This window comes from Accipiter gentilis, chromosome 10, assembly GCF_929443795.1.
Source record: "Accipiter gentilis chromosome 10, bAccGen1.1, whole genome shotgun sequence".
NCBI lineage: Eukaryota > Metazoa > Chordata > Aves > Accipitriformes > Accipitridae > Astur > Astur gentilis.
This window is the reverse complement of record NC_064889.1, coordinates 27,242,406-27,264,058: the sequence shown is the minus strand read 5'-3', so window position 1 is coordinate 27,264,058 and position 21,653 is coordinate 27,242,406. Positions and strand designations below refer to the sequence as shown.

General features: G+C 46.2%; 1 protein-coding gene across 1 annotated transcript in view; it reads left to right on the top strand.

The window, feature by feature from the left end:
* Positions 1–21,653, top strand: part of LOC126043975 (myosin heavy chain, skeletal muscle, adult) — a 102,968-nt gene that overhangs the window by 2,336 nt on the left and 78,979 nt on the right. The window contains exons 4-38 of the mRNA XM_049813044.1: positions 1,606–1,633; positions 1,732–1,843; positions 1,937–2,029; positions 2,160–2,223; positions 2,316–2,414; positions 2,521–2,624; positions 2,724–2,862; positions 3,521–3,639; positions 3,738–3,887; positions 4,706–4,876; positions 5,523–5,828; positions 5,981–6,052; positions 7,161–7,248; positions 7,340–7,457; positions 7,787–7,910; positions 8,565–8,701; positions 8,804–9,059; positions 9,830–10,072; positions 10,304–10,480; positions 10,567–10,712; positions 10,800–10,890; positions 10,980–11,369; positions 11,521–11,647; positions 11,827–11,945; positions 12,392–12,588; positions 13,001–13,184; positions 13,271–13,436; positions 13,608–13,732; positions 13,893–14,201; positions 14,302–14,505; positions 14,775–14,900; positions 14,995–15,165; positions 15,252–15,356; positions 15,500–15,595; positions 16,206–16,361. Of these exons, the coding sequence (XP_049669001.1) occupies positions 1,606–1,633; positions 1,732–1,843; positions 1,937–2,029; positions 2,160–2,223; positions 2,316–2,414; positions 2,521–2,624; positions 2,724–2,862; positions 3,521–3,639; positions 3,738–3,887; positions 4,706–4,876; positions 5,523–5,828; positions 5,981–6,052; positions 7,161–7,248; positions 7,340–7,457; positions 7,787–7,910; positions 8,565–8,701; positions 8,804–9,059; positions 9,830–10,072; positions 10,304–10,480; positions 10,567–10,712; positions 10,800–10,890; positions 10,980–11,369; positions 11,521–11,647; positions 11,827–11,945; positions 12,392–12,588; positions 13,001–13,184; positions 13,271–13,436; positions 13,608–13,732; positions 13,893–14,201; positions 14,302–14,505; positions 14,775–14,900; positions 14,995–15,165; positions 15,252–15,356; positions 15,500–15,595; positions 16,206–16,361 (5,312 nt within the window). Of the gene's footprint in view, positions 1–1,605; positions 1,634–1,731; positions 1,844–1,936; positions 2,030–2,159; positions 2,224–2,315; positions 2,415–2,520; positions 2,625–2,723; positions 2,863–3,520; positions 3,640–3,737; positions 3,888–4,705; positions 4,877–5,522; positions 5,829–5,980; positions 6,053–7,160; positions 7,249–7,339; positions 7,458–7,786; positions 7,911–8,564; positions 8,702–8,803; positions 9,060–9,829; positions 10,073–10,303; positions 10,481–10,566; positions 10,713–10,799; positions 10,891–10,979; positions 11,370–11,520; positions 11,648–11,826; positions 11,946–12,391; positions 12,589–13,000; positions 13,185–13,270; positions 13,437–13,607; positions 13,733–13,892; positions 14,202–14,301; positions 14,506–14,774; positions 14,901–14,994; positions 15,166–15,251; positions 15,357–15,499; positions 15,596–16,205 lie in introns of the transcript that reaches the window.

Sequence of the window (21,653 nt, the reverse complement as noted above, 5' to 3'; positions counted from 1 at the left end):
TTATTTTAAAGGGAAGTCTTGCCTTACAAAACTACTGTGTTTTTTTTTAACAAAGGAGAGCTGGTCAAGGTAACCCATATGAATTCAACAAAGATCTTCAATACAGTTGATAAAGCAGCTATTTTTGACATAATTTTTACGCTTACATTCACTACCAGCTATAGAACTAAGAAGGTTCAAAAAGAACTGGGTAAGGAAAAGGAAGACATGGTAAAAATATTTTTTTTCCAGTTTTCATAGTGCCAAGATTTTATCAATGTAGTCTCACTGGGGTCTGTTCTGGGCCTTCCGCTGTTCATCATTTTTTTAAATGATCTGGAAATGATGACAATCTTTCTAATTTGACTAAGTCCTTCAGGCCAGTAAAGATGAAGTCTAACAGTGAAGAATTTCAGAGGGACTTTATGACATTAAATGATTGAATTATTATTCAGTGATGTGGCAACAAAGTTGGGTCAACAAGAATGTAAAACAATGGACATACGGGAAAAAAAACCAAAAGATGGGCTCATTGCTGACAACTACTGCTTCTGTTATAGATATCCTTTAATACAGCTTGAAAAATGTTGGCTCAGTGATCAGAAATCTACAAAATAACAAGTTGAGATCACTGACCAAGAAATAGAGACCGAAAGAGAAAATATCATTATATTATGGTGGTTACCCAAGGAATGCCTGCACCTTGTGTACTGGATGCATTTCTGCACTTCCTTTTTCAAAATAGAATACAGTAGAAACGGAACAGGGCAAAACAAAGATGAAAAGGTTTCCGAAAGATATGGCAGGACATCTGCTCAGGTAACTCTAGACAAATGATTTGTGCTACTTAATAAAATTATCCATGGCATGGAGAAGATGAATGGACAAGGAAAGAGCAGACAAAAAAACAAGCTCAGCACCAGCTGCACTTTTTTTCCTTCACACAATAAGTCGTTCAAAAAAAGAGCAGTCAGGGTGATAAAAGTTGAAGCAACACAAAAAGAACCGAGCATGGATTAAAAAAGCAACCAGACAAAATTCTGGAAAGCAAACTCAGCCCAGGCCATTACACACAAAACCATCTCATCTAGCTCTGGAAGTATCAAAATTTCAATATTCTAGAGTATGGAAGAGTATGCTGGTAAAAGGCTACTACATGCTTATGATGTTTTTGTGATTTTCTTTAAGCAACAGTCAATTGGCCACTGACAGAAAAAAACATCTAGGAGGGCCCGTGGACTGGTCAGGAGTGGTTGTTCCTATGTTATAAAGTTTATGCGAAGCACCTGCTGCGTTCACTTTAGCTTACAGATAGTTCAATTAATCAGTAACTCTACAAAAATACTGCTTAGCTGAAATCCTTTTCATAACGAAGATGAGCAGCTTGACATGAAGAGAATAGGCAGAAAAAGAAGCACATATACTACACCTGACATCCACATCAGTGTTGACATGTCAGTTTCCCAACTTTAAAACGTTCAAAAGGAATTGGGGTGGAGGCACACAGTTTTATGAAAGGAAGGAGCTGCCTACAGATAGTGCATCTTCTAAAAGTCCCAGGAATATTTTTTTCCAGGATATCCATGACACATACTAATCATCTCTTTGTTTCCGCCTCCTTCACAGATCGCGAGAACCAGTCGATCCTGATCACGTATGTACACTCCCTGCTCGGATCCCCGCTGGGCTGCCCCGTGCCAGGGGACCTCCAGCCTGACCACACGCTCTCTGCTTCTGTCTTTGGTTTGGCAGCGGAGAATCTGGTGCAGGGAAGACTGTGAACACAAAGCGTGTCATCCAGTACTTTGCAACAATTGCAGCAAGTGGGGAGAAGAAGAAGGAGGACCAGTCAGGCAAAATGCAGGTAAATTAATAGATACTGTCTTGAATCAAAGCTTTCCTCTGTTCCTGACATGATTTTTGCAAATGAAAACCTGCAATAATGATCACCCTGCAGGGAACGCTTGAGGATCAAATCATCAGCGCCAACCCACTGCTGGAGGCCTTTGGAAATGCCAAGACCGTGAGGAATGACAACTCCTCACGCTTTGTAAGTTGTGGCTTTGGACAAAATCTCTCCCTCTCATTACAAGATAAGTGATGGCCCTGGCAGTATTCCACATAAAGGAGATGTCAAAAGAACCCATCCAGGCTGAAATGCTGCTGCTTCTCCTTAACAGGGCAAATTCATCAGAATCCACTTTGGAGCTACAGGCAAACTGGCTTCTGCTGACATTGAAACTTGTAAGAGACTCTCCTGGCCTGATCCCATTCCTTCCTAAAGACCCACCTCTGTGTGCCTTCCTGTGCCTAACTCTTTGTACCTTCCTTTCCAGATCTGCTGGAGAAGTCCAGAGTCACTTTCCAGCTCAAGGCAGAAAGAAGCTACCACATATTTTATCAAATCATGTCCAACAAGAAGCCGGAGCTAATTGGTAGGAGGGATCATTATGTCTTTTTGAGGATGATCACTGAGCAACAGTTCCCTCTATTACCTGGTTGGCAAAACTAAGCCTGCACCTTGCCTCTTCCTGCTTTCAGACATGCTCCTCATTACCACCAACCCTTATGATTTCCACTATGTGAGTCAAGGTGAGGTCACTGTTCCCAGTATCGATGACCAGGAGGAGCTCATGGCTACAGATGTAAGTAACACAGGAAAAAGGTACCTACTCCACATGTCTTGAAGGTGATATAGGTGGCCTACTAAGGACACGTATTTGAATTCATTGTTTCAACTGCAGAGTGCCATTGACATCCTGGGCTTCTCTGCTGATGAAAAGACTGCCATCTACAAGCTGACAGGGGCTGTCATGCACTACGGGAACCTGAAATTCAAGCAGAAACAACGAGAGGAGCAGGCAGAGCCGGATGGCACAGAAGGTATCAGCAAATTCAGCAACTGTCTTGTTCAAAGAACTTCTCTGTTTGCAGAGATGATATGTTAGCCTCCAAAGACAGGCATTTGCTGCCCTGAGTCACCACATAAAGCACTGAGGAAATGCATCTTTGTTCATTGTCTATCTAACTGCAGAGGTGCTTCCTTGATCATGGGAAATACCATTATTTTATCCAATGGATTCTGCCCAGGCACACACAGCCGGAAAGGGGGAACTTCAATGTCAATACAGGATACCACTCTCTCTGTAAAACCTTCAACCACTAAGTCACCATGACGTGCAATCATATGTTTTGTGAAATAAATCCTCTATTCTTTGTTATGCAGAAAGCCGCTTTCCACAGAAAAGGAATGTGCTGCATGCATGCCCCATGTATTCCCAGAGGCCTTTGGAGTTCTTCTGGGAAATTCCAGATTCGTGCTATTCCTATCCAAGCCATACCTGTTCTTGCTTTCAAAGAAGGCCATCATTAGCTTCCAGAATTTACATTCCTTCCCAGACCTTCTGTATGAGACCAGACCAATGCTTTCCTGTTTCTAGAACATGAAGAGCAGAGTTGTTCACACTGACCAAATTCTAGCCGTTGTCCAAAGATAAATGCCTCTCTCTCTCCCTCTCTCCCCCTCTCTCTCCCTCTTTAGTGGCTGACAAGGCTGCCTACCTGATGGGCCTTAACTCAGCTGACCTGCTCAAAGCCCTGTGTTATCCCCGAGTCAAGGTTGGGAATGAATTTGTGACCAAAGGTCAAACTGTGGAACAGGTAACATCTGGAGGTTGAAAATACATGGCTTGAAAGAGTACTTGAGCATTCTTCTTTGACCCTAGGAGGTAACTCCGGTTCTTTCTTCTCTACTTTAGGTGAACAATGCAGTTGGTGCCTTGGCAAAAGCTGTCTTTGAGAAGATGTTCTTGTGGATGGTTATTCGCATCAACCAACAGCTGGATACCAAGCAACCCAGACAGTACTTCATTGGTGTCCTGGACATTGCTGGCTTTGAGATCTTTGACGTAAGGAACAAGGATTTGGCACCATAGTCAAGGGAGGGGCAAGGAGGGGTCATCAGGACTCAGAAACATGCTTCTTTTTAAGAAGGTTCAGTTTATCCTCCTCATCCGCAGTTTTCTAGAAACCTCTCCCTCTTTTCTGTCACAGTAGCACCCTCAAATGGCTTTACTAACAAACACTTTGATTCTAACGTCAACAGGTAGAAGAAAGCTCTGCTTTCTGACAAATGGTCTCAGAGGCCCTTGAGCTTGCAAAGGTCTTAGGCTTTGCAAACAAAGAGACAGCTCTGGGACTATGGTTAACACAGATGTGGGCCACAGGTACGGACGTTCTTGGAAGAGCCAAGGAAAGAGTAGTGCTACGGGAAAGTTCACAGCATGTTTCCTGTGTTATGCATGCAGTGATGATGCTAGGACTTATGTGTCAGGGCAGAGAAAACCCTGGATTGTTGATCTGAGGGCAGAGAAATTCTTGGGTGGGACACTGAGGAGGTTTCCACTCTCTGGGAGGTCAGAGGGCTGAGACACCTACACAATGCTGCAGCTAAGGTTACTGAAGGATTTGATCTGAGTAGCACACTAAAAGAGAATTGTTACTTTTATCTTCATTTCAAAAGTAATAATAAAGAAATCCTTCGAGGACAGTGAATTTTACAATAGAAGTCCTGCTAAGGAAACACACACTGTTACAATACACTTAGGAGTGGTGTTTCAGCTGGGGAACATCAAAGAGCGGAATGCTCTGTTAGGAGAATGCTAGCAAAACCCTGTGTTGTTTGCCACACTTTGAGAGCTTGTGCACCTCTCCTTCCTTTGGGCAGTTCAACAGCTTTGAGCAGCTGTGCATCAACTTCACCAATGAGAAACTGCAACAGTTCTTCAACCACCACATGTTCGTGCTGGAGCAGGAGGAATACAAGAAAGAAGGAATTGAATGGGAGTTCATTGACTTTGGGATGGACTTGGCTGCCTGCATTGAGCTCATTGAGAAGGTACCTTTTCCATATAAGTGTACAATGTATCTTGGAATTCTGTGATGTTACTGAGCCAGATTCAGCTCAGAAAGAACTCACAGCCAGACATTCAGTGCCAGTGAAACAAAATATTTTGCACTAGAATTTATTTTAGTCTGGGGAAGAGAAATTAGGAAACTCAAATCTCTGTCGTGAATCCTGCATTACCTGGTCTTCAAGCATGGAAAAGAGAGCCTGGACTCCCACCAACAGACTTCTTTAAAACAAGCTGGAGTCACTCTCCTTTCCTTTTTCCTCTGAAGACTCAAATCAGAACTCCCCACACAAATTTGGGAAATAAATGTCGCCTGGCCTGACTTCCCATAGCAACTGGCACTCCTGTTGCTATCTTCCCAATTATTTTCCTGTTTACCACTTCTCCCTCCAATTCTATTCCCAATTCTAACCTGAACCAGACAGACATTCTTACCAGTTCCATGAAGACAGGCTGCAGGAAGGCAAGGGAAGGCAGAACTAAGCTCCCTGGCTGAGGGCAACTCGTGACAAACTTAGGCCCTTGTCCAGGCTGAGATGCTACCCATAACACACTGGTACCTTTGATGTTGGTAACACATGCTTCACATCATTATCCTTTTTCACTGTCACTTCTTGTGGTACCTTTCAGCCCATGGGCATCTTCTCCATCCTGGAAGAGGAGTGCATGTTCCCCAAGGCAACTGACACCTCTTTCAAGAACAAGCTCTATGACCAGCATCTGGGCAAGTCCAGCAACTTCCAGAAGCCCAAGCCTGCCAAAGGCAAGGCTGAGGCCCACTTCTCCCTGGTGCACTATGCTGGCACAGTAGACTACAACATCACTGGCTGGTTGGAGAAGAACAAAGACCCCCTTAATGAAACTGTCATTGGGTTGTACCAGAAATCCTCCCTGAAGACACTGGCCTTACTCTTTGCCAGCTATGGTGGAGCAGATGCAGGTCAGCATTGTGAAAACTGTATTTTGGGTGTGGGACAATGTTGACACAGAATTAAAGCAGTAAACACTAAACATTTAAAGTTTTGTGTTCTGTAGTCTCCAAGATGCAAACTACATATTTTAATACTTTTTTTCTTCCATTTGCAGAGGCTGGCGGTGGTGGCAAAAAGGGAGGCAAGAAGAAGGGTTCGTCTTTCCAGACTGTCTCAGCTCTTTTCCGTGTAAGTACAGAATTCATTATCTCTTTGAAGATGGAAAGCAATTTTATTCAGACTCTGAAAGGTGTGTTTCAGTTTGGGTCATAGCTCTTGTCATCCTTGAAAATCCTTCCCTTACCATCCTTGGAAATTACAGAATTACTCCATTAGAACCCCATAAAAACTGTACCTCAATGCATGCATGGTCTTCCTTTTATTTCAGGAGGCAGAATTATATTGTCAGCCTCCTGGAACTCCCTAGGCAATTGTTTTAGACTTTTTTCCAACTAACTGTTGGTACTGCATCCTTATATTTTGGCTGATTTCTTCCACTTGCCTTCATTTTTCTATTACCATCTCTGAATACTTTATAAAAATCTCCAAAGGGGAACTTCACCTACTTATACTAGTAGTGAATAACAAATTGGCTGAACTTCCTTAAAATCTTCTCTGGAGACTTCAGAGATATTTCCCATATCTGTTTTATGTATCTATGAAGATTTTCAGTATTGTCACATTGTAGAATTTGAAAATAAGTGATCAAACACCAAAAGGAAAAAAAATGCCTTGAGATTGTAAGATTGTACGACAATGTTTTAGTTTCAATGGGGAAAGACAGTGAATGTTAAATTACATAAAATTAATGAATTTTGAGGTCAGTTTTCAGTTATATTTTCAATATTTCCAGTTGGCTGAGATGGAGATATTCAGGGAGATTGAATTACTACTAAAAAAGTAAATTTATATGGGCTGTACAAATATTCCATCCATTTAAAAAGAAGTTATTTAGCTGCCAAATCAGACACTAGTCACACTTAACCAAGAGTACATCTCATCCACTTAAAATGCCCAACTAAATACTACAAGAAATACCAGCTGGAAGGAAAGTTGTGAGATTGCAGCTCTATATTTGTATGAGGAGATCAAGGAAAAGTAATGCTAACCATTATTCTGCAAAAGAATTTCAAAACCAAAAATCTGGGAGCTTTCAGTTTCCAAGTTTACCTTTGAGAGTTGTGCAAGATGTTTTAGAGAAGACAGGTCTGCATCCTGAAACACTGTTTGATACATCCACTATTAAGTTTCCAATGCTTACGCTTAATAATACAAACTTCATTTCATGATCTCACAGGAGAATTTAAACAAGCTGATGGCTAACCTGAGAAGTACTCACCCCCATTTTGTACGATGCATCATCCCAAATGAAACAAAAACACCTGGTAAGGGGATCCAATAGGAGGAAAACTCAAGGCACAAAAGCTCTTCTGAGTATCAGACAATAGGGTAGTCACTAATGGTGGTATCTGTTAGGTGCCATGGAGCATGAGCTGGTGCTGCATCAGCTGCGATGCAATGGTGTGCTGGAAGGGATCAGAATTTGCAGGAAAGGATTCCCCAGCAGAGTCCTGTATGCTGACTTCAAACAAAGGTAAGAATGCTCCATCTTTCTCCCCATTCAGACCAAGCTGAAGCATCTGAGTATTGTAACATACTTGAAACATTGCACTTCAAATTGGTACTGAGCAGCAATATGGAAATGTTTCACCACCAGTTTATGATGATATGACTTTGCTGAGATCAGGATTCTCTTGCACTTAGAATTAATACCAAAAGCGCTCTCCATATCCTGTTCTGAAAGGATGAACTGTCTCCAGGCATTAGGCTGGTGAATGAGACAGTCTGAGAAGGCTGTGGGGTTCAACCACAGTGGTGGTTTTGTTGATGGGGATTTCTTCATATTCTTTTTTTTTTTTGCAGATACAGAGTGCTTAATGCCAGTGCTATCCCAGAGGGACAGTTCATGGACAGCAAGAAGGCTTCAGAAAAGCTCCTTGGATCCATTGATGTAGACCACACCCAATACAGATTTGGTCACACCAAGGTAGAAACAGGACCTGTCTTAAAATTTTATCAGGGAGTAGTAAGGGTGGGCTGCTCTGTCAAGGGCAGGGAGCACAGCACAGTAACAGAGCTGACAGGGTAGGGGCCTCAATCAGCAAGTGCCCAGCCCCACAGTACTCAAGAAAGGCAAGTGGGGAAGACCCTAGTATGGTAGCCAGGTTCCACCAAGAGTCCAGATCATCAGGCAGATTTGTGACAATAAGGAAGGTCTGAGGTGAAGCCATAAAGCTTTGGTTTTCAAGACTGGTCATGGTCAGATAAAGGTAGGCTAACAAGGCCCAGGCACTATTCATGAATTCCTGGACAGATCCACAGCAATGAAATTGGTCTAACTTCAAGCCAGGAAGTAAGTCCGCAGGTCACAGTAGAGATCACTGGGGTCCATGGCCAGGGATAGGTATGGCTGAGGCTGTGGCTGAACTGAAAACCAGAACTCATACCACATAGCTGAGATAAGGAATGAATGCTCAGGGTTGAGTTTATAGGAAACTTGTACACCCTTGGGGAGAGAGTGTGGGAAGGGGCCCAAGGTGAGGATGGTCATGGCCATTAAAGTCTACCAGGAACCTGAAAGACTCTATGCTTCTATTCTGTACAACCTGACAATGACATCATGCAAATTTCCTTATTCAAGGTGTTCTTCAAAGCTGGGCTGGTAGGTCTTCTGGAGGAGATGAGAGATGAGAAACTAGCAGAGATTATGACCATGACACAAGCCAGGTGCAGGGGCTTCCTGATGAGAGTGGAGTATCGGAGAATGGTGGAGAGGAGGTAGGCATTTCACATATTTAGTTTCTTCTCATGGTACTTGACTGATGAAGTTTAAATTCATCACAGTAAAGCTATGCAATAGCCATGAAAATTTTATTTCAGGGACTCCATCTTCTGTATCCAGTATAATGTTCGTGCATTCATGAATGTCAAGCACTGGCCCTGGATGAAGCTGTTCTTCAAGATCAAGCCTTTGCTGAAGAGTGCAGAATCTGAGAAGGAGATGGCCAACATGAAGGAAGAGTTTGAGAAAACCAAGGAAGAGCTTGCAAAGTCTGAGGCAAAGAGGAAGGAGCTGGAGGAGAAAATGGTAGCCCTGCTGCAGGAGAAAAATGACCTGCAGCTCCAAGTCCAGGCAGTGAGTATCACCATTCATTTGTCCCTGGGAAAAGAATATTACACAGTCAGAACGCTTCTTACCCTAAGCAGAGACTTGCAGGAAGCTGACTACCGTGCAGTAGAAAGCAGTCTAAATCACACACTCTAAGGCACTCTGAGTAAACAGGCACTGGCAGCGGCATGGTGAGGCTCATGGCAGCCCCACATGAGACTCGGCATTCCTGCTGTCTGAGGAAAGAGCCATGTAACACTAGCCAACATGTAATCCACAGCAGAGAGCTCTGAACTGGAAGGGAAGTATCTCCATCTACTCACCTTTCAAAGCAGTGTATCTGTCTAACAGAGTAAAGGCAAACCTGAGAAGGACCCACTTTTCCTACGTCCAGCAATACTAGGCGGCCTTGATTACTTTCAGAAACATGGATAGTTTCCATTCAAACTCAGTTAGGAAAAGGCAGTTTCTTCACACCAAACAAAACACCGCTTGCTCCACTGAATTATTCTCACAAAGCCTTTACTCCCCAAATATTATGAGGTTCATGATGAGTGAATTAAAAAGAAAAAGCTACCCTCTCTGTGAGGCATTTTTAGAGACACAAAAATTCTGGAATCAATGTTAATTCCAGATGACAAGCTTTCCAGTAGGCACTGGGCAAGATCTTCCAGTTGCTGGAGTGGGAGGCCAGGTTCAGCGCCTATTTTAATACACACCTACACAGTGATACAGAAAGACAGAGCGGACAAACTTCAAAACATTACAACTCATAACAATTTGTGTCTCCTCACCAGGAGGCAGATAGCTTGGCTGATGCTGAGGAAAGATGTGACCAGCTCATCAAAACCAAAATCCAGCTGGAAGCCAAAATTAAGGAGGTGACTGAAAGGGCTGAAGATGAGGAGGAAATTAATGCCGAGCTGACAGCCAAGAAGAGAAAACTGGAGGATGAATGTTCAGAGCTGAAGAAAGATATCGATGACCTCGAGTTAACGCTGGCCAAAGTGGAGAAGGAAAAGCATGCCACTGAAAACAAGGTACACACACAGGGGGTCACATAAAGGGTGAAGGGACAGATGCCTCCCACATCAGCCTGGTATCCTCAGAACAAAGCTAGGTCTGCAACATCCCAGGAGCATCACAGCGGGGCGTCTAGGCAGCCCAAATGAAAAACAAGCTCCTGGCTAAGCACTGCAAAGTGAAAAGGTCACTGCACTAAGCAGTCAAGTCTTCTACACAGACTTTTGGCACTTTCTTACAATCAACAGGTGAAAAACCTCACAGAGGAGATGGCAGCCCTGGACGAGACCATTGCCAAGCTGACAAAAGAGAAGAAAGCCCTCCAAGAGGCCCATCAGCAGACACTGGATGACCTGCAGGTAGAAGAGGACAAAGTCAATACGCTGACCAAAGCTAAAACCAAGCTGGAGCAGCAAGTGGATGACGTAAGCACATGTGCAGATAAATGAAAAAGAAAAACTTGTAGAGGAAAGCATAGCCAGCAGAGCACTGATGGTCTTGTTTCTTTTAGCTGGAAGGGTCCCTGGAGCAAGAGAAGAAACTGCGCATGGACCTTGAGAGAGCAAAGAGGAAACTTGAAGGAGACCTGAAGTTGGCCCATGACAGCATAATGGATTTGGAAAATGATAAGCAGCAGCTGGATGAGAAGCTGAAGAAGTAAGTGGGGCTGTGGGGCACCTGAGTGCTGGGATGGCGCCCCTGTCCTTTTGCTTTGAGCTCTAACATGGTTTGCTTTGCCCAAAGGAAAGACTTTGAAATCAGCCAGATCCAGAGCAAAATTGAGGATGAGCAAGCCCTGGGCATGCAATTACAGAAGAAGATCAAGGAGCTGCAGGCAAGTCTTTGTTCCTTGTCCTCTCTCACCCAGTCTCAGGTGAGGTAGGAGGAGGGCACAGGTATGAAGGGTCCCCTAATGTTCCCCAGGCTCGTATTGAGGAACTGGAGGAGGAAATTGAGGCAGAGCGAACCTCTCGGGCAAAAGCAGAGAAGCATCGGGCTGACCTCTCGAGGGAGCTAGAGGAGATCAGCGAGCGCCTGGAAGAAGCAGGAGGGGTTACAGCAGCTCAGATTGAGATGAACAAGAAGCGTGAGGCAGAATTTCAGAAGATGCGCCGTGACCTCGAAGAGGCCACGCTGCAGCACGAAGCCACAGCTGCCGCCCTGCGGAAGAAGCACGCGGACAGCACAGCTGAGCTTGGGGAGCAGATCGACAACCTGCAGCGAGTGAAGCAGAAGCTGGAGAAGGAGAAGAGTGAGCTGAAGATGGAGATTGACGACTTGGCCAGTAACATGGAGTCTGTCTCCAAAGCCAAGGTATAGAGTTGCAGTAGGACATGCTCACAGGGCAAGGTATGGCACATAGGCTATGCCTACCAGACACGTTCTCATAAAAAAAATCCATGCTGCGAGAATAAGGCAGAGTGCAGGTGTTCATCTCCTTTCCTTCCTTGCGTTTGCTATCTAGGCAAATCTGGAGAAGATGTGCCGCACTCTGGAGGATCAGCTGAGTGAGATTAAAACTAAGGAGGAGCAGAATCAGCGCATGATCAATGACCTCAATACTCAAAGAGCTCGTCTGCAGACAGAATCAGGTGAGACATCCTCTTTCCTGAGGGGTAATAGGAGGATCTGCGTGCCGTGAGCATACCAGAGGGTGCAAAGTGACAACTGGTATAACCTCTCCAGGCCACTCCTGACTACACAGGTCTACAGGCAGAAACTGTCATATTGTTAGTAGTCTAGTTACCTTTTTTTACTTTACCCTTCCCAGGTGAATATTCACGCCAGGTGGAGGAAAAAGATGCTCTGATTTCTCAGCTGTCTAGGGGCAAGCAAGGATTTACCCAACAGATTGAGGAACTCAAGAGACATCTAGAGGAAGAAATAAAGGTCTGGAAGTACCCTACTGTCCACAACCCACATCATCCCTAAAAGCGTCCAGAGAATCCTGTCTGATCCAAGATTGGTTCAACAATCTTTCCCCAAACACATGTAGTACTGGAGGGAACACCAGTAATGCACATATCCCCACTCATAAGCTAGAGAGGGAAGGAAGCGTAATGATTGTCATGCTAGACGAAGTCATCCACAAGGCTTTCAGGAGATGCTGATGATACTCTCTGAGACAGGATTCAGACACATACGTCGAAACATTCACAGGAACAGCAGATTACTGTCCCCAGAGCACCTGTCACTAACACATCCTGATCCTCCAGAATACATTGATGAAGGCTCTCCCAACTTTGCATTTGCCTAATTAGAGTTTCATTCTAATTTTACTGTCAAGAGGCATCTCAAGACAAGTATTGAGGTTACCAATTCCAATGTCCCCACAGGCCAAGAACGCCCTGGCCCACGCTGTGCAGTCTGCTCGCCACGACTGTGACTTGCTCCGGGAACAATATGAGGAGGAGCAGGAAGCCAAGGGGGAGCTGCAGCGTGCCCTGTCCAAGGCCAACAGCGAAGTGGCCCAGTGGAGAACCAAATACGAGACGGACGCTATTCAGCGCACGGAGGAGCTGGAGGAGGCCAAGTACGTGAGGGATGTGTGATGTCGAGTGGATGGAGAAGACTGAGACTATCAAGGGAAACTGGAGTCTCTGAGAGTGGGTTAGGACAAGGGCAGTACGAAGGCAGGGATATACTGTCTTTGTGGTAGAGGGGAGAAGGGGAGGGAGAGGAAAAGCATGCTGTGGAAAAAGTGCAGATTGGAAGGACAAATGTAGCCTTTAGGGCTAGAAAGGCTAAGACAGGCCAAATACTCAGTAGGTGGTAGGACACAGAAGTGATAGACCCTTTAGGCTGCATGCAATCTTGGAACAGAAAAAACACTGTGAAAAACGCTAGGCTCAAAGCCCCCAGAGTGGCCAGCTGCCCTCTCATGAACAGTGCAAAATTGGCTCCCCTCTAAGCTCTAACCCAGAGCTGTGCTTATCTCCTCCCAGGAAGAAGCTGGCACAGCGCCTGCAGGATGCAGAGGAACATGTTGAAGCTGTGAATGCCAAATGTGCCTCCCTGGAAAAGACAAAGCAGAGGCTGCAGAATGAAGTGGAGGACCTAATGATTGATGTGGAGCGATCAAATGCTGCCTGCGCAGCTCTGGATAAGAAGCAGAAGAACTTTGACAAGGTCTTTTGGGCTCCAGGCCTGGGATTCCTGGGCAGAGCATCCCCTCCCGATTGCCACATCCACACTGAGGTCCTGTTTCTCTTCAGATCCTGGCAGAATGGAAGCAGAAGTACGAGGAAACGCAGGCTGAGCTGGAAGCCTCCCAGAAGGAGTCTCGGTCTCTCAGCACGGAGCTGTTTAAGATGAAGAATGCCTATGAGGAGTCCTTGGACCACCTGGAAACGCTGAAGCGTGAGAACAAGAACTTGCAGCGTAAGTCCCTGGCCCTCTGCTCCTGGCTGGGCTTTCTCACTATCCACCACTACCACCTTTCCGTATGGGTCTGTGCCTGCAGGCTGGCAAAGCTGCCTGTCACCTTGGTGTGGCAGGGCCCTTTGCATTCTGCTCTGTGCCTGACCGTGCTGTTGGTCTTTGCTCCCACAGAGGAGATTTCTGACCTCACGGAGCAGATTGCCGAGGGAGGAAAGGCGATTCATGAGCTGGAGAAAGTCAAGAAGCAGATTGAGCAGGAGAAATATGAACTCCAAGCCTCCCTGGAGGAAGCTGAGGTATATACAGTGCTAATAAATGGTGTCCAGACTGAAAGTATGAGAGTATTTATCTGCAGAAATGTCAGGAAAGCAAGCCTAGATTTTGTGAAGTACTGCATAAGAGATTACATAGAAAGGAAGCAGTAGTTTAAGTCACTGTTCCTGCTGACCTGTCCAGGCTTCCCTGGAACATGAAGAGGGGAAGATCCTGCGCCTCCAGCTTGAGCTCAACCAGGTGAAGTCTGAGATTGACAGGAAGATAGCAGAGAAAGATGAGGAAATTGACCAGATGAAGAGAAACCACCTCAGAATTGTGGAGTCCATGCAGAGCAGCCTGGATGCTGAGATCAGGAGCAGGAATGAAGCCCTGCGTCTGAAGAAGAAGATGGAGGGAGACCTGAATGAAATGGAGATCCAGCTGAGCCATGCCAACCGCGTGGCTGCAGAGGCACAAAAGAACCTGAGAAACACACAGGCAGTGCTCAAGGTCTGTTCAGCAAAGCTACAGAAAGAGAAGAGCCTTCGCTGACATTTTTGTCACTCCAGCACACACTGTCACCTTGCAAATTCTCTTGCCTCTTTTACAGGATACCCAGATACACTTGGACGATGCTCTCAGGACACAGGAGGACCTGAAGGAGCAGGTGGCCATGGTGGAGCGCAGAGCAAACCTGTTGCAGGCTGAAGTTGAGGAGCTACGGGCAGCCCTGGAGCAGACGGAGCGGTCGAGGAAAGTGGCTGAGCAGGAGCTTCTGGATGCCACTGAACGTGTGCAGCTCCTCCATACCCAGGTCAGGCATGCTCCTTGAAAGTAATCCCATTAACAAGGGACAACACCGAATGCAATTGCTATGCATCTTGCAAGTGATTACTATGTAAACACTTGAAGAGCTATGCTGTAATATGGCCAATCCAGCCAGCCACCCATGTCTAGTTTGCTGCTATGGCTCTAAAGAGGACTCTTGCATTAAAGACTTTCATAAACAATACTCACACTTTTAGCTCTTGATGTGGAGGCATGAAGTCTAAAAGTTCAAACCATGTTTTTCCTGTTGCACAGAACACCAGCTTGATCAACACCAAGAAGAAGCTGGAAACCGACATTGCCCAAATTCAGGGTGAAATGGAGGACACGATCCAGGAAGCCCGCAATGCTGAAGAGAAGGCCAAGAAGGCCATCACAGATGTGAGTCGGGGGCTCCCTTCACTGCTGATGGTGGATGTGTAGTCCCCAGAACATCTCCAGCCTGAAAATGGCTTTGACCTTTTGCTCTCATCAGGCGGCCATGATGGCAGAAGAGCTGAAGAAGGAGCAGGACACCAGCGCCCACCTGGAGAGGATGAAGAAGAACCTGGACCAGACGGTGAAGGACCTGCAGCACCGTCTGGATGAAGCCGAGCAGTTGGCCCTGAAGGGAGGCAAGAAGCAAATCCAGAAGCTGGAGGCCAGAGTGCGTAGGGCTTTTATTTGTGCATGAGTGAGCACGTCACGTAAGTAGCCAGCAGGGAAGCTCCAAGGATGGGCTTCTCATTGCAGGTGCGGGAGCTGGAAGGGGAGGTTGATGCTGAGCAGAAGCGCAGCGCTGAAGCCGTGAAGGGTGTGCGCAAGTACGAGAGGAGGGTGAAGGAGCTGACCTACCAGGTAAGGCAGGAGGCCGCCCTGGGCTGAGAGAGTTTTCTCACAGCAAGTCAGATTTTGTGCACACCATCCCCAAGGGGGACTGTTAACCTCACATGATGCAGAACCAACAATTCATTCTCTTTCCTGCTTGCCAACTGCTTTAGTCTGAGGAAGACCGTAAGAATATTCTCAGGCTGCAGGATCTGGTGGACAAGCTGCAAATGAAGGTGAAATCGTACAAGAGACAAGCTGAAGAGGCCGTAAGTATTGCTCAAAGAATGGGCAGGAGCCACCTTCCATTGGGGCAGCACGCTCATTGAGATGAGTATGAATAGCAGGAAAGGGGCATGAAAGAAACTCCCAAGACACAACAGTCTTGGCCACACCATTTACTATGGTGTCATGAGGCCTTGCTGAGTTCTGGGCACCCTGCAGCAGTCAGTGATGAGCTGAGGGAAAATCTGCAGCCTGTTTTGTACAGGATGTGAGACTAAACAAACCTGGGGGCTACATCCTCTGACTGAAGATAACTGAAGTTCATGAATCTGTGCTAGTAATCAACAGCAGAAGGCTTCAGGGTCCTTCTCAACCCAATAAGTCGCACCGATAGCTGGGCAGCAAGAAGTGGGAGAATAAGTACACAAATGACAAATCCAAGAGACAAAAATGCTCCTCAGCAGTGACATAGTACTGGCGAAGCTTGTCACAGTGGGGTCCTGAATAAGGGAGGATGAGGAGATCTGTGTAAGGCTTACGTGTAATCAGCGGTGGGAGTGGGGTGGAAGAGCTACAGCCCTGCAAGGCTAGGGTGCAGGTGGAGTGACACCCCTGCCCTGGGCTCCTCACCACCGACTCCCTCTCCCCGCACAGGAGGAGCTGTCCAATGTCAACCTGTCCAAGTTCCGAAAGATCCAGCACGAGCTGGAAGAAGCTGAGGAGCGGGCTGACATTGCAGAGTCGCAGGTCAACAAGCTCCGAGTGAAGAGTCGGGAGTTTCACAGCAAGAAGATAGAAGAGGAAGAGTGAGGATGTCATGAGGCAGCAAAGTGACCTGAGGGCTGCACAAAATGTGAACCTCTCAGTCGCATTCTTCTGCAACGTGTCTTTGTAACCAAGTTAACCTCTAGAGAATAAAGAACCTATATACCTTTGCATATGCTCTATGAGCACCAGTTTTCCTTTGTCTTTTATTGGTTAGGTCTGTATCACCATTAGCTTTTGGGCACATCTTTGGCTCATAACTTCTGTGTAGCTATGTCATGGTATAGCTTTTTGTTATCTGGTTCATGACTACTTGCCCCTTCTTTATTACTTAGTCACTGGGGCATGAATAGAAATTTAACATCACATGAAGAGAATTTAAGGACAATAATTCCTGACCGTGACTCCTGCCAGTTCAGCCTTCCTACTGTTCTGCCCCAAACAACATCTTATGTTATATTTACCCATACAGCACCTCAGCAGTTTCCAGTTGCGCAACATGTCAGGTGCGAGCTGCTCCTTTTGCTCGCTGCTCTCCAAGGAAGGTTTGTGGAGGGCTGATAACCAACAGAGTTTATGTTTTCTTGGGGAGCTGGCAGAAGGTGGTCTTTAGCCTCTACCATGTTTGCTTCATTAATTTAGTGTCCTAGTTTCAGCTGGGATAGAGTTAACTGTCTTCCTAGTAGCTGGTCTGTCTTCCGAGAAAGCTGGAGGGGCACAAGAAGTTGGCACAGGACACAGCCAGGGCACCTGACCCACACTGGCCAACAGGGTATTCCATACCATGTGACGTCCCATCTAGTACAGGAACGGGGAAGTGGGGGCAGGGAACCACCGCTTGGGGACTAGCTGGGTGTCGGTCGGCAGGTGGTGAGCAATTGCACTGCGCATCATTTATACATTCCAATACTTTTATTATTACTGTTGCCATTTTATTAGTGTTATCATTATCATTATTAGTTTCTTCTTTTCTGTTCTATTAAACCTTTCTTATCTCAACCCAGGAGTTTTACTTCTTTTCCCGATTTTCTCCCCCATCCCACTGGGTGGGGAGGAGTGAGTGAGCGGCTGCGCAGTGCTTAGTTGCTGGCTGGGGTTAAACCACGACATTTAGTTAGATAGGGAGACCGTGAAGAGTATCACCTCCCCTTGGACTAAAACTGGAGAAGGCTGGTGACAGTTCTGGGGTAGTTCCTTTTCTTCCTGTAAATCAGGTCAGTGTCCACAAAAGCTGAGTCTCTGGCACACTACCCTCTGAAACACTACCCTGCCTGGGGGAATCTTTCTTTCCTGATGAGAGAGCCCATCTGTTGAATGTGGTGCTTTCCTTAGTGGTATTGTAGAAACTCGAGGCCTCAAACAGGAGCTTCTCTCACTATCCTATGACGAGAGAGGTCACAGCAGACAGTGAGCAGGGAAGAGGCAGCTGCAATAGCCCATCAGTGGAAGGGAAACACAGCAGTCTTCATTAGTAGCTGGCATTTCCAGTCTAGCCTACTGACTTTCCATTCAATGTGCAGAAAAAGTAACAAGGAAGCTGGGCAGACAAATGGCAGCTTGATTCTGAGCCTGAGCAGAGCTCCACATGAACTGACAATGAAGACTTGAGAGCAGGGGTAAAAAGCCATCATGTTCAGTCTCAGTCACTGCCTGTTGGGGCAGAGCTCAGAGGACTGTCACAGCCACGGCTTCTGAATTCCCAGTGAGCACTGGACCAACCCGCAATAAGTAACACCTCCTGGGAAAGAACTGGTATGGGGAACTGAGGACAGGTAGTTTATGTCCTTCCAAAGAGAGTATTCCATTAAATTCAAGTCAGCCTTATATGTGAATCCACACAGAAACCTTTGAAAGGGTAGATGAGCATGTGGGCAGGGAGATCCAGCTGATATAATCAACTGGGATTTCCAAAAACCTTTCAGCAAGCTATCCCAACAACGGCTTTTATGGAAGCGATGAAGCCATGGGTTAAGAAGGAAGCTTCTCACTCAGATAAATAATCCTCAAAGGCACAGAATGAAAAAGAAAAGGTATTTGTGCTGGGGCCTGTGTTGTTCAAGCTCTTGATGAATCAAGCTGAAGAGGTGTTGAACAGGAAGGAACACAATATTTCCCAATAAAATAATGCTGTTCTGGGCAGTAAGGACAATGACTGATACCTAAGAAATGCAGAAGGCCTTCACGCCGCTGAATAAAGGGTGCCATCAAATAGCATACAAAACTCAATACAGTTAAAACCACAGAACTATATGTGTGGGGAAACATAATGCAGTGTCACAAATAAAAAGATGGACTCTGAGCTGACAATTACCCATCAGGAGCAAGGTCTTCCATGTATGCTGTGTAACTGTGGGAAAATATCCACTCATTTCTCAGCAGTGGTAGAAAAAGAGAAAACAAAAAGAGACAAACTGAATTTGCAAGGAATTATGATTCCAAAGGCAATAAAGGTGATCAGACACATGGAGGGGCTTCCACAGGAGGACCAATTAAACAAATCCAGAGACTTAAGATGGGAAAGAAATGAGTGGGCATACAAAGCAGAACTGTAAAATCAGCACAGTGTGGAGAGGCTTGACAGCACCAACGTTCCAACCGGCTCTGGCATTAAAAGAAACAGGAGAGTGCAGAGGGCAGACGGTGGAGGACAGTGTGTGTTTGTGAGTGTGTGTGTGCGTGTAAATCAAATGAAACTACCTGAAGGCAAGGTATTCAAAACCACAAAGACGCGTGGGTTCTTCACAAAGTATGCAGTTAAGCTGTGGAACTCTGTGTCACTGCAAACTAAAGGATTACATGGATTGAAAAGACACTTGGATATGTTCATGGAGAAGAAATCTACTGGAATATGCCAACTGCACAGAAATCCTGTCTGTGGTGCAAAGGCTAAGAGCTGTGTAGAAAGACAGAGGTTCAGACAGCACTTGAGGGTAAGAGCATCCTTGGTTTCACTTTTCTTACAGGCTTATCTACTGCCATCAGAGCATGAATCCATTTGGGGGATGGGAATGCATTTTCCTCTCCAAGTCCTTTAGGGGTGGAAAATGAGGCCGCCAGTCACGGGTAGAGGTATGAAGATATGGTTTGGGCAGTATATGGAGGTTTCTGGGTGTCCTGGGTTCAGCTGGGATAGAGTTAATCTTTACAGGAACCTGGGAGGTGGGGGCACAGCCGGGGCAGCTGACCTGGACTAGCCAAGGAGCTATTCCATACCACGGGACACCATGCTCAGTATATAAATGGGGAGCAGGCCGAGGGGTGGTCTCTGTTTTTGGTGGGGGAAGTGGCGGAGTGTCGGGTCCCGGGTGGTGAGCACTTGCACTGTGCATCACTCTTTTTGTATACTTTTTTTTCATTAGTGCCGTTGTTGTTGTTGTAATCTCTTTGTGTTTGTCCCAGTAAACTGCCTTTATCTCAACCCTCGAGGTTCCAGTTTCTTTTTTCTTTTCTCTCCTCCGTCTCCTCCCCATCCCACTGGAGGGGGGCGGAGAAGTGAGCGAGCGGCTGCGTGGTCCTTTGTTACCGGCCGGGTTGAAACCACGACAGTCCTTTTTGGCGCCCAACGTGGGGCAGAAGGGTTGAGATAATGACAGATCTGGCCAGAGCGTGTTGAAACAAATTTGCCAAACGCATTTCTTAGATAAATAGATGTTAGTCACAATGTTGTTTCATTTGTTTACATGGTGGCATTTTGTAAGCTCTTATATGCTCTATGTATTGCCTGTAGTTGCGTATGTCATCTCTGGGAGAGTGATTGGGATTATCATTTTGCTGTACTGGGCAATGTCGACTTATGAAATGATTACATCACTGGTCATGAGGTTAAGCTGGTATCTGTATGAGGCAGTGATAACATTTCCACAGTTTGGGCACCTTCTGTCGGATTTTATTGGTAATTACACCCAATCCATGGGGAAATTAGGCGGGGATACCTCCCCCCGTCCGTTCACCTCCCTTTTCTCCTTCCGACTAATTACAACAGCTTTTGAGAATTTTGAATATCCTTGGGATGCGCAAGCCAGTGTGCTGTTAGTGCTATGCCTCCTGAATATGTTTCAGGTCTTCTTTAGGGCTACAAAAAGCGTCTTTAAGAGTACCACTCAGAGATCTCCCCCAAAGCTGGATACTCATGGGTGGCACAGCATGTGGGAGGATGTTGGCAGGTATCTAGAGAACTTCTCACCGCCAGTGACTTGGAAGTTCACTCCCAAACAACTACAAAACCCTCATGAAGTGATAGAATATTTGAAAGAAAAATGCTGTGGCTATCCCAGAGACACACAACTCACTACATTGTGCTGGGCCCTGGCCAGTATCTACCAAACACTGCTTGATACTAGGCAGCACCCTCAGGGAGAAAAGATAGAAAACAGAACAACAGGCACCGTGGCTACCCCAACCCCGACAACAGACACCGTGGCTGCCCCTACCCCGACAACAAGCACCGTGGCTGCCCCTACCCCGACAACAGGTACCGTGACTACCCCTACCCTGGTGACAGACACTTCAGCTAAACCAGAGAACCAACCTGTGCCAGTATCAGTCGCCCCTGTACAGAAAAAGAAACATACAAAGAAATCAGTTCGCTTAGTGAGAGATGAAGATGAACCAGGGTCATCGCGAGAACAGGAGGTAGAGGCAGAACCTGAAATAATTACCCGATCTCTATCCATGAGTGAGTTGCGTGACATGCGAAAAGATTTTAGCCGCCACCCAGGTGAGCACATTGTTAGCTGGCTGCTCCGATGCTGGGATAGCGGGGCTAGTAGTATGGAATTAGAGGGTAAGGAAGCCAAGCAGTTTGGATCTCTGTCTAGGGAAGGGGGCATCAACAAGGCGATTGGGAGAAAAACACAAGTCCTCAGCCTCTGGAGGAGACTTCTGTTAGGTGTAAAGGAAAGATACCCCTTCAGAGATGAAGTTACATGTCACCAAGGCAAGTGGACCACCATGGAGAGAGGTATCCAGTACCTGAGAGAATTGGCCGTGCTGGAGGTGATTTATAATGATCCAGAAAATGCGCAGTCACCCACAGATCCAGATGAAGTCCAATGCACACAACCCATGTGGCGGAAATTTCTACGAAGTGCACCACCAACCTATGCCAACTCATTGGCAGTAATGTCCTGGAGAGAAGGCTATGGACAAACGGTGGATGAATTGGCTGTCCAACTCCGGCAATACGAAGGAAGTCTCTCTTCCTCCCTACGGTCCTGTGTCTCAGCTGTAGAGGAGTTGTCCCAAGAGTTCCAGCAATTCAAAGTGGATCTGTCCTCCTCCTCACCTGTACAGGCCCGCATCGCAGTTATTGGGAGCAAGCGCTCCTCTGCCCAAGAG